This window comes from Carcharhinus amblyrhynchos, chromosome 3 (genome assembly GCF_965287045.1).
Source record: "Carcharhinus amblyrhynchos chromosome 3, sCarAmb.v2.hapA, whole genome shotgun sequence".
Taxonomy (NCBI): Eukaryota; Metazoa; Chordata; class Chondrichthyes; order Carcharhiniformes; family Carcharhinidae; genus Carcharhinus; species Carcharhinus amblyrhynchos.
In genome coordinates this window covers 31,846,815-31,859,070 of record NC_137326.1, presented here as the reverse complement: position 1 = coordinate 31,859,070, position 12,256 = coordinate 31,846,815, and the positions used below count along the sequence as shown (strand labels likewise).

Below are 12,256 nucleotides of genomic sequence, written 5' to 3'. Positions count from 1 at the left end.
GGTTGGGTCCACCCAGAGGGTCCCCAGCACTGTCCAAGGGGCAAAGTGCCAATGGGGCCTGGTGGAGACGGGGTCTCCGGAGATGGAGGGTCCTGCTGCTACTCTGCAGTTGGGATTGGTGGGGGAGGGAGGGAGGCTAGTGATCAGGGCTGGCCATCGGGTTCAGGGGGCAGGCTGCTGGGGAGGGGAGGAGTTCCATACTGTTGGGGGAGGGGGTGGGGCAGAAGTTCAGGGCTGCAGGGGGCAGTCAAGGCTGGACCCAAACATGCAAGGGGGCCAGTGACTGGGCCATGCAGAGGTGAGAGGGCCAGTGTTGCAAGGATTGCGGGGCTAGCCAGCAATCCAGCTAGTCAGCAATCAAAAGGCCAGCAGACAAGAGCCACTGCACATGTACCAATTTGGCACTGATGGACTGGCGCATGCCTCTCATGTGGGAATAGGCCCCACCCACTGAATTTCAGTGCAATTCACTGTAGAGTGTGGGAGTTTCATTTTGAGACTGCCAGTGAAAAAGCCGTGTGATTTACTTTGGTTTTTACAGGAATTCAACACTTCAGATTTACTTTGAGAGATTCTCTACCATAAGATGAGCATATAACAAGCAGGGATGAAAGCCATTGATCAGGACATTCAAGAAAAATACACACTAGAGATGTGTAGTCATCCTGTACTGCCACTGTTGCAGAGATGTGGCCTCAGGTCAGGGTTAGAATGGAGTTGAATTTGTCAGCCACTCAGATGATCACAGACATACTGATATCAATCTTTGCTAAAATGCTGGGGGTATCCCTTTTCCTCCTTGTTGTCCTGTATCACAACCCCAAGAAACTGGAATAATTGAGTAGCACTTGATTATAGTACTGTGACACTATGAAGATTAGGACCAATAATACATGAATTATTTTGGAGGATGGAAGCCAACTTAGATGAAACATAATGCACTTTGGACTTTATCAGTATCACAATGAATAACAACTTCATTAATTGTGTTTTGTATAAAGAAATATGCCTTGTCAATAAATATTTGACTTGGTGAAAAAAGAATATGCACCAATCAAATCACTCAAGAAAATTGAAAACCTGATGGCCTCTGTTTTGGATTCCCTGGTAGACTGAGCACTCATGTGAGTGAAATCTGCAATGCATTGACATGTTATGATAGCATGCTGAGATGTTTTATTGCAATTTGTTGGCTGGGATTCTCCCAAAAAAAATTCTAAGTATCAAATTTGCGTAAAAATTGGAGTAACTCCTGCTGATTTTTTCAGCGGGGTTTTTAGAATGGATCTCCCACACTCTGAGCACGGCAGAGTGCCCTAATGTGAATCACTCTGAAAAGTGGTGGGCGGGCCTATTCCCACTAAAGAGGCTGAAATCAGCATGCTGAGTGGTCCACCCCCTATGCGCCGATCTCTGGGAGATTGCTAAACAAATCCTCCCAGCACTGACATCACTGGCCTCTCACCTCCCATGGTCATTGCTGGTCTGATTACTGGCCTCTCACCTCTCCCCCACAAAAACATTGCTGGCCTCATCACTGGCTTGTCACTCCCCCGTGGACATCGCTGGCCTCCCCACCCCCCACTGACCTGGACATCGCTGGCCTCCCCATCCCCCACTGATGCGGACATCGCTTGCCTTCCCACCCCCCACTGACCTGGACATAGCTGGCCTCCCCATCTCCCCATGCATCCCCAAAGTGGCCCAAACTGACTGTACCTGGAACCAAAAGAGAAAATACTGGAAAATCTCAGCAGGTCTGGCAGCATCTGCAAGGAGAGAAGAGCTGATGACCCTTTGTCATAGCTCAAACACTTTGACAAAGGGTCAACTGGACTCAAAATGTTGGTTCTTTTCTCTCCTTACAGATGCTACCAGACCTGCTGAGATTTTCCAGCATTTTCTCTTTTGGTTCCAGATTCCAGCATCCGCAGTAACTTGCTTTTATAATTGTACCTGGACTCCCTTAACTAGGCAGAGCTGTATATAAGCTGCAAGTATGGACACAGGCAGTCATGCCAGGAAGATGGCACAAAGGGGAAGTGCACACAGCTTTTCAGAAATAGAGCACGCCTGCCTGCTGGATGCAGTGGAGGAGAGGTGTGAGTTGCTCTACCCCACTGAAGGCTGTCGTACAAAGGGTCACACACAAATGAGAGACTGTGGCTGCAACTGTAAGTGCCCATGCACTCCCGGACTACCTGGTTCCACTACTGTTTATGTACTGTTGCAACAGGTCCACAGCAGATGCCACTTCCTTGACCCTGCACTCAACTCTGGAACACTTTGTTAACAAGGACACCTATGTCAGACTCCTATTTATTGACTACAGCTCAGCCTGCAACACATTTATTCCCATGAAACTCATCTCCAAACTCCATGGCTTGGGCCTCGGCACCTTCCTCTGCAACTGGATCCTGAACTTTCCAATTCACAGACCATAATCAGTAAAGATAGGCAACAACACCTCCTCCACGATCATGCTCAACATTGGTGCCCCACAAGGCTGTGTTCTCAGCCCCCTACTATACTCCTTACACACCTATGACTGTGTGGCCAAATTCCTCTCCAATCTGATTTTCAAGTTTGCTGATGACACCACCGTAGTGGATTGGATCTCAAATAATGACGAGACAGAGTACAGGAATAAAATAGAGAATCTGGTGAACTGGTGCGGCAACAATAATCTCTCCCTCAATGTCAATAAAACAAAGGAGATTGTCATTGACTTCAGGAAGTGTAAAGGATAACATGCCCCTGTCTACATCAATGGGGTAAGAAATCTCACAACACCAGGTTAAAGTCCAACAGGTTTACTTGGTATCCAACACCAATAGCTTTGGCGTTTACTACCAAAGCTAGTGGCATTTACTACCAAATAAACCTGTTGGACTTTAACCTGATGTTGTGAGACTTCTTACTGTGTTTACCCCAGTCTTAACACTGGCATCTCCACATCATGACTACATCAATGGGGGCAAAGTAGAAAGGATTGAGGGCTTCACGTTTTTAGGCGTCCAGATCCCAACAACCTTCTCCTGGTCTCTCCATGCCAACACTATGGTTAAGAAAGCCCACCAATGCCTCTATTTTCTCAGAAGACTAAAGAAATTTGGCATGTCATCTATGACTCTCATCAACTTTTACAATGCACCATAGAAAACATTCTTTCTGGTTGTATCACAGCTTGGTATAGCTCCTACTCTGCCCAAGACTGCAAGGAACTACAAAAGGTCATGAATGTAGCTCAATTCATCATGCAAACCAGCCTCCCATCCACTGATTCTGTCTACACTTCCTGCTGCCTCGGCAAAGCAGCCAGCATAATTAAGGACCCCAGCACCTCGGACATTTTCTCTTCCACTTTCTTCCATCGGGAAAAAGACACAAAAGTCTGAGGTCATGTACCAACAGATTCAAGGACAGCTTCTTCCCTGCTGCTGTCAGGCATTTGAATGGACTTACATTGCATTAAGTTGATCTTTCTCTACACCCTAGCTATGACTGTAACACTACATTCTGCACTCTCTTGTTTCCTTCTCAATGAATGGTATGTTTTGTCTGTATAGCGTGCAAGAAACAATACTTTTCACTGTATGTTAATACATGTGACAATAATAAATCAAAATCAAAAAAAACCTGGCATGTCGGTCTGGAGACTACTGCCGCAAAAAGATGAACCTTCTTCAAGGGAGACTATGCATCCCATTCTGAAATTAATACATGTGCTGCGCTTACCTCCCCCCAACCCCTCTAGTACTGCCTCCAAATCCTGTGGAATACCCTCGCCCAATTAGCACCCCACAATGGGGAAGCATTGCCCTGAAATGGTCCATGCGAATGCCTCCACCCTCGACACATTTTGCACCCCATTTCTTCCATAGATTATGTTTTCAATCCTCCTTATGTCCCCACAGGAGAAAACTACATATAACTGCTGTGAGAGGAGAAAAAACTTGTGATGGTGTACCCAAGCTACATCTGCTCAATGTTTGAGCAGCATGCCCTGGAGCTGGCAGGGGAAGTGGAGCAGAGAATGGTCTCTGGCAGCCAGGTCGGCATCCAACATGCAAATGAGCATTAGCTGAACCCTATTCCTAAGGTCTTCTTTGAAGTGCCGTGCTGTGCAGACTGTTTCCCCTCTCTTCCACTGGTGTGTCTTTTGTTGCAGGGGTTGATCCTGATGTTCAGGCCTTTCTGGTGTCACTGCCTCCCCTGCTGCTCCTGCTGAGACTTCCCAGGACACCTCAGATGACACCACGAAGGGACATGCTGAGGAATCTTCTGAGGACAGCACCACTGAATTGGCACAGGCATCAATAACAGAACCCACCAACACAGAGACTATCACAGTGGTGGGACATATTAGTGGTGAGACTTCTGGATCACATACTAGTGAGCACATCACAGCCACTGATGCACATCCAGTTAGGCGGACACATTTGAGGGCTCGAGCATGCGGAAATCTGCCAGAGGCAAGGATTCAGCTAGCCCCAAGCAGGCGCTAGATCTTAGGGATCAGTCATCCTAAAGCTGGTGGAGATGCATTAGCAAACACAGGTAGTTGTGGATGGACTGTCAGTAACCATGCTGCAACAGCAAGGCTGTTTTGAGGACTCAAACAGAGTGCTGTCGCAGGAGGCGGTGCGAGCACAGCATGGTATTCAGGCCAACTCTGCAAGGGTGGCGTCTGCAGTGGAAAGTCTGGCTCAGGGATTTGGTCTCATGGGTGACAGAGTGCAGACCATCCTGAAAACACAGTGGGCCATAGTCAAGACTCAAGGAGCTATGGCCAAGGTGTTGGGGGCATGTTGGCCAGGGCTGGGGCTCTCGCAGGGATTCTGGAGACACAGCAGCCCTGGCTGTGGGACTTGACAGCCAGCCTCACAGGGCTAATGCTGAGGGGCTCCAGAGCGTGGCTCGCTCACAGAACTCTGTAACGGAGGAACTCCAGAGCTTGGCCAAGTCTCAGACGACCTGTGCTGAGGGATCGCACAGGATTGGCCGAGCCAGGTGACACCAAGGCTTGTGAAGCTCAGTCCAGCTGTCCTAGTGTCCCAGTTGGAGTGTCCCCAGAGCCTGAGGGCACCCCGAGAAAGGAGGAAGGGCAAGCGCACATGTTGATGCCATCCACCCAGGAGAGACTCCAGATTTCCCCAGACTATTCTGATTCCCACTTGCTCACTCCAGGCGTCTCAGGGCTAGATGAATGAACAGGGTGGCACAGAAACTTCAGTGTCATTTGCAAATCAGCTGGGGCTCTCCAGGGGACTCTCACCAAGGGCATTACAGGCAATGGAGCATGGATCATAGTTGAGCACCTCCACTTCCGATGTGCATCCCAGGGGAGCACCTAGATGAAGCCGTAAGATTAGAAATTGTAGGGTCAGTAAGAGTGCATGGGTAAAAGTCACTAGTAATCAAAGTGAAGGTCTTCTGTCACTGTTAAAATCACAATTAAATGATTTTTGCACCTAACAGCTATGGTTAATTTCTGAGTGTACCCAAAAACCTACATGTTGAGGTGCAGAATGCTGTGTTGCGCAATACTGGCCCCTTGACCAAAAGTTGCCAACAGCTTGCCCTGCTTTCCCCAGCATCCACCAGACCCTTTGTCAAACACCACCCTCTGGCATCTGTCCCACCCCCAGCGGCCCCCCCCCCCCCCCCCCCCCCGCCCTAACCCCTGGCCTATTTGCTCACACGCTTGTGGTCAAAACCCTTACTGCGCCCAGGTGCCAGTGTGCAGTTGGAGAAGAGGTAGAAGTCAGGCTTGTGTAGCACCAGGGCAGGATCCCAGTGTGCCTTACAGTGAGTCATCATCACTTCTAGCCTTGAACAAAGACTCGCTAGCGTAGCCAGCCCAGGAAGGGGATTTCTACCCAACTAATTTCTAATTAGTTGGGTAGAAATCCAACTAATTTCTACCCACCTTGAAGATTCATAGGCAAAATGAGGTCTTTAAGAGGACAAGGGATCAGTAAAGAGTGAAATGATTGTTGGGCAAGCTAAACAAACAGCTACACATATGTGAATGCAGAAAAATGAATCAAAACAAGTAATTGTGATTTTAAAACATATGTGTTGATATTTTAAATGTATTGTCTACTTTAGTCAAGCAAAGGTACTGAAAGGTATGGTGGTAAATGTAAATAGTTTAAAGCCAAAAGCCTGGGAACTGATTAGTCGCGTCTTATTGGGTGGATTCCTATGAGGATACATATTCTGCAACATTAATGAATAGGTGCGTTCATTGCCCAGACACAAGGATAGATATGCCCCTGAATGCAGGAACACGTACGTGCCTATTCAACTTGGCAGCGAGCCGGTGGGAATGTCCATTTTGACCTTGTGGTAGCGTCTAACATTACCAGGCAATAGTGGTGTAGTTAGAACCAAAAAGGGAGACTATGTCCCGATTAACTGGGCAAATGAGATATCACCATGCTATTAAGTATCATATGGTTGGTTGAGGTACTTGGCAGAGATCTGTCTTGATGTATGACTATTAAATGAAATTGATTTTAAGCTAAGGAAAGGCAGAATTATTGATTAGAAAAATGTATAATTGATCTATATTTGACTATGTCCTTCAGATCTTTTGGAGTGGTTCTGTTGCTCTACTCCCAGAGCTATTTACCCCTTGGCAAGTCTCCGGTTGGCTGTATGTTTGTTTTTATTTGTTTTATGTTTAATAAATTTTGTTACATTTTTGCACAGAGATACTTACCTTGTGAGTTTTGCATTGTCCAAGATACAAGTCGCCACCTTGAAATTTCCCCAGAACACAGGCCCATTACTCTGTTATGATGTGACTCGGAACCAGGGAGTGGGGGAGAAGGGGGAATTAAAAGAGGATGGGGAGGGGAAGGGTTAGGAGGATGAGGGGCAGCTTGGGGTTGGGGGGGCAGCTGAGTCATCTCCTGGACAGTGGTGGTAGCAGCTGGGTGAATCATGCTGCAGTTAAAGCATCCCTTGCTGCTCTGTCGGACCCTCGTCATCGCCGCTTGTCTTCCATCCTCTGGCTCCTCGTACAGCACCTCCTCCACACCCTGCAGGTGCCAATCTTCCTCCTCCATGTGCCATATGTGCAGAATGCAACACACAGTTATGATGCGGGAGGCCCACACAAGGCTGTATTGGAGGGTACTCTCAGAGCAGTCTAGGCACCAGAACTTCATTTTAAGCAGGCCTATGCACCACTTAACGGGCCGGTTGGCAACATGGGCCATATTATAGCGGATTTTCTCTTTGGTCTCAGGCCTCTGCACTGGCGTCCTCAACCATGACCTCAGCGGGTAACACTTGTGCCCCACAATCCATCCCAGCACCCTGGGCTGGTCTTCAAATAGCCCAGGGTTATCTGAACGCTTCATGATATTCTGTCATGGACACTTTCTGGGTGCCATGCATAGACCAGCATAATGATCAGTCTGTTGTCACAGAACTATACATTTAGCAAGTGGAAGCCCTTCCTGTTGATAAAAGCATGCTCCTCACTGCGCAGGGACCGCATGGCAATGTGTGTCCCCTGCACATGGGGCATTCCAGCTATGGCAGCAAAGCCTGCAGCCCAGACCTCCTGCTTTACCTGATCAACATCAAATTTGATGTATGGCCTGCCCGGACGGTCAAGGCATCTGTGCCCTGGAACATACACCTTTGCACAGAGACCCATGTCACTGGATGCCTGATAAGATCCAGTGCATAGAAGTTCAAGGCCGCCATCACCTTGTCCTCACTGGGAGCAGGTACCCTTCCCTCTACTGAGGTGCCAGGTCTACCAGACCTGACATAGGTGCGCACCGTCTCCTTGCACAGGCAGAGCCTGTGCCAGCACATGCCCTCAGACCCTCTTTGTCACATAGAATCTCTGTTTCCGCATCCTCCTCCTTCTGGCCCCCTCCCCTTGGGAGACTGGGTTCTCACTTCCTGGACCTCATCAGCAGCCCCTTGCCTTCCTTCTGCAGATTCTGCCACTGGCTGGTCTAGCAGTGGCCTTGCAACTCCCTCCACTGCCTTAGCTAGCTCCTCAGCAGTTGCCACCAGGATGGCCAGTTCAAGGCCTATTGGTCCAAACTCCTTCTGCTCGTTGGGGTTAGAGAGAGAAAGATAGATGTCTTTGCTTTCACTATCCCAACAGCCCTCAATCCCTCACTGGGACCAGTACTCCCACTTGCTGGCAACACAACATAATCTGGGGTGCCATGCATCACCTGATTAGGTTGCCTACCATTGGCATTATGGCCATAGCAGGCAGGGAGAGCATGCAGGTTTGTGTGCAGGGATGGCCATTGCACACCCTTGAGCCATCGCCATGGCTGCTAGTACAGCAGTCCCTTCCGTGATGCAGGTCAGGCACACAGGGCATGGGCAGCTTCCTGATTATCACAAGTTGGGTTCCCATTCACTACAAAGTACATGCAGTTTGAGTGGCTGTGTTAACATGACTGTCCCTGCTTAGAGCACCAGTTGCCTGACTTGATGAGCCCTCAAGTAGTACAGGGTGTCCTTTCCCCCATCCCTAAAACCCCAGTCCCTCACCACACCCCACTGCCAGAATAATGGAATATCCCTGTGCCTGGAAACAGCAGCCCTCCCAGCATTCAGTAAAGGCCCCCATCCCATGGATCATCCCTGGGCCTGGAAACAGCAGCCCTCCCAGCATTCAGTAAAGGCCCCCACCCCATGGAACATCCCTGCGCCTGGAAACAGCAGCCCCACAAACTGTAAATCCCATCCCACAGAGACACCAATGGCACATATCTGGGCCTGGAGACCACACCTCCAGTACTCATTGAACTTCCCCAACCCACCCAGAAAGTTTCCAGCCCCTGCCTCCACCCTCCCCTACATTCCAGAGGATGCAGTTCCATAACACTTACTCTTTGCTCCTCTTCAGCGTTGCCATGCCAGGTTCTGACTTTTATACAGCAGTTATAAATGCTGCCAACATGACATCCACTGGAGAGGGGGGAGACGCGAGCGGTGGGTGGGGGGAGAGAATTCAGTTGCAGACCTGCTAATTATGTACAAAGGTATGGTAACGCATGTAAATTGCCACCATGCTGATTTTCAGCATGAATCCGTTTGCACTGAAAACCTTAGGCTGAGAGACGCGCAGAAGCCTAGTCGCCCAGTGGGAAGCCCACAAAGCGGCCACCGGCTGGGAGAATCGCCCCCATTGTATTTGTTGTTACAACAAGGTTGGCATTCGGAATGTTCCGGTACTTGTTGTTTGTGAGCTTTTTCTGCCCTCACCTTCCTTTCCAAGGAATGAATAATTACCAACAAAATAAAAGGCTGGAAATTATTTAGGAGACTACAAAAATAAACATTCAGACTGCAACTACGCTTTTTGTTCCTCTACTGTTCACCTACACAAGTAATTGCTGAAGAGTGGTCTAATGCCAGAAATCTGACTAAACTCAAATTGAAACAGTACATTTTTGGGCTCAATGAAGCCTATTCTGCTATGCAAAATGTTATACATGGGAATCCAAGAAATGATAAAACATAAGCCAGATCTCCAATGTCATACGCCCTGCCATGCTGTCAGTGAGAATGGAGAATTGGTGCTCAGCCAAATCTCCACTGACAGCAGCGGTAACCAGAGAATGCCAGCCATGGGTGAGGTCAGAAAATCGCAGCCATAACATTCAGGTAAATGAGAAACCTTTTTTTTCAAAATAGTAAGACTGTTGTTTTGTATTAATTCATACATTCAAAGTCAATGTGGCTTAATGCTACAATCTACCCCTGCCTCCTTTTAGTTGCCAGGTTTCCTGAGGTCTGGGAAACACAATAATCTACTTAAAAAACTAAAAAGTTTGTTAAATCAGGAACTAGTAGCCCCAGTTAAAATGTTGAATTTGCATTTGATAAACTTTTTCAGTATGATTTCTGACAAGTTGTGCAATTAATATTTTAACAGGTGTCAGAGTTAAGTCACTGGAAACATTACTGTTCTGAGATGTACCCTTATCAATATGGAGTAGATGCTGTGCTTACAAATTTAATCTTTTATTTGGTTTCTGTCTTTTATGCCAATCCTCTGTCAGAAGATGGTTACTTTGATTAAGAAATATGAGCTAGAGTAGCATTGGCAAAGAATGTTCTCTCCTAACATAAATAATTATACAGTTTAGAATCAGGTAGTAATCCTAAGAAAAGAATGATCAATCTGTGATTTGGAGTGTTTGGAGTGTCTTTTTGTACTGAGCTGAAATGTGGACCTTGAAAAAAGCAGACATTCGAAGACTAGAAATTTTGTGAAATGTAGCTCTGGAGAGGATAGAGCACATTTGCTGGAGAGAACACTAGTGCAATAATGAAGTTCTCAGTAATGATGGAGGAGGAAAGATTGTTAGTGAATATCATTAATAAAAAACAACAACATTGGATGGCTATATTCTAAGGCATAAGAACTTCCTGAAGGAGGTGATTGACGGAAGATTAAAGAGATGTAAACCAAGAGGGAGAAAGAGAATAATATGTTAGACAGCTTGATATTAAAAATTGGAGGTTGCTTTGAGCAACTTAAGAGGAAAATGCAGGACTGAGGTGTGAAAAAGTGAGTCGAGGATTATCCATTGGCAGATCGCTAATACTACTAATTCTTGGTCTGTCCAATAGTGCATCATGATAATATGGATTATTCCAGTTCCCTCCTTACTCCTCAATATTCAGTGCACCCATTGATCAGTATCAGATAGCAAAATAATTAATTTTAATGTTGTTGCTTAAAGTCAGCAGTTATTTCTGTATAGAAATCCCAGAGATTTAGAAGTAGTGGGAAATGCTGCCTGCATAAAAGTCAGAAATAATTTGGCATATGATAATTTCTGTAATTATGGAGTTATTATTGGTTGAAGTCAACTCCATCCGCTTATTTTACTTCTTTCAAACAAATCTTCAATATTTATAGCAACTTAATTATCTTGAATGTTATTCTAACTGTAACACACCTTTTAAATTTGTGCTCCACCTGTTACTGAAAAGGAAGGATTGGTGAAACAAGAGGACAGAGTGTGTACTAAAGCTTGTGCAACACTGAATGTGGAAAATGCAGTATGCAAACTCAGATATCTTAATTAATTTTCTTTAATACCATTAAATTGGTACAATGTGAAATCTCTTAAGCTCTTACACTACTTTACGTTTAAAGCCTATATTTTAGTATCTTATCAACAAGTTATTTCCTGGTAATGGTAACAGAGTAAGCCAGAACCATATTGCACCATCTTTTTGCTCTCCTACAATGCAATCTTCATATTTGTCCACCTGATGTGAAATTGGAGCCTTGTGATTTGAAGTATTTTAGATCAATTATGCCATATACTTTAATATTATCTACTCTTTAGAACCTCGGGAAACAAAGTAATTTCACTGATCCTTGCCACGTTATTTATAGATATCTACCTCAGTGCAAGCTTATGTACTAAACCCAGAAATAATCTCTTTCAAAATTTACATATTACTAAATACTGATCAATAATGATATTTTGTAAACAACTTTAAACAATGAATAATGTAACAAAACGTCAATGTGAATTTGAGCAGGTATTTCTCTCTGACTTCAATAAGTGTGTCGACTATCATATTTTATTAAACTGATTAAAAATGTATTGAAATAAGTATTCATGTTATGTGTACCTAATGTCATAGTTCATATATTTTAAAGGTATAGATTTTTATGTAATGTAATTTTAAATGTCAGTTCAATGGGGAAAAACCCTGATAAACATCTAGAGGCTGGTGAAGGACACAGATTTAAGGTAACAATTCAAAAGATAATTTTTGTTTCCTGAATAAGATTTCAGTGTCGCAAATAGACTTACAATAACAACACTGCAATGAAGGTACTGTGAAAATCCCCTAGTTGCCACATTCCAGCGCCCGTTCGAGTACACTGAGGAAAATTTAGCATTGCCAATGCACCTAACCAACATGTCTTTCGATCTGTGGGAGAAAACCGGAGATCCTGGAGGCAACCCACGCAAATACAAGGACAATGTGTAGACTCTGCACAGACAGTGATCCAAACCCTGAATTGAACCTGGATCCCTGACGCTCTGAGGTGGAGATGCCGGCATTGGACTGGGGTAAACACTGTAAGAAGTCTGACAACACCAGGTTTAAGTCCAACCGATTTATTTGATAGTAAACTCATAAGCTTTCGAGGTTAAACTCTTTGTCAGGTGAATGGAGAGTTCTGGCCTCAGACAGAGCATATAAAGCAGAGACAGTTTACAGA

The 12,256-nt window shown here is 45.7% G+C and overlaps 1 protein-coding gene across 1 annotated transcript; it reads left to right on the top strand.

The window, feature by feature from the left end:
- The first annotated feature begins 738 nt into the window (after window positions 1-738).
- LOC145341367 (dolichyl-diphosphooligosaccharide--protein glycosyltransferase subunit 4-like) lies at window positions 739-837 on the top strand. Its single transcript, XM_080186300.1, has one exon. It carries the CDS (start codon window positions 739-741, stop codon window positions 835-837), a length of 99 nt encoding a protein of 32 aa, XP_080042426.1.
- The last annotated feature ends 11,419 nt before the right edge of the window (window positions 838-12,256 follow it).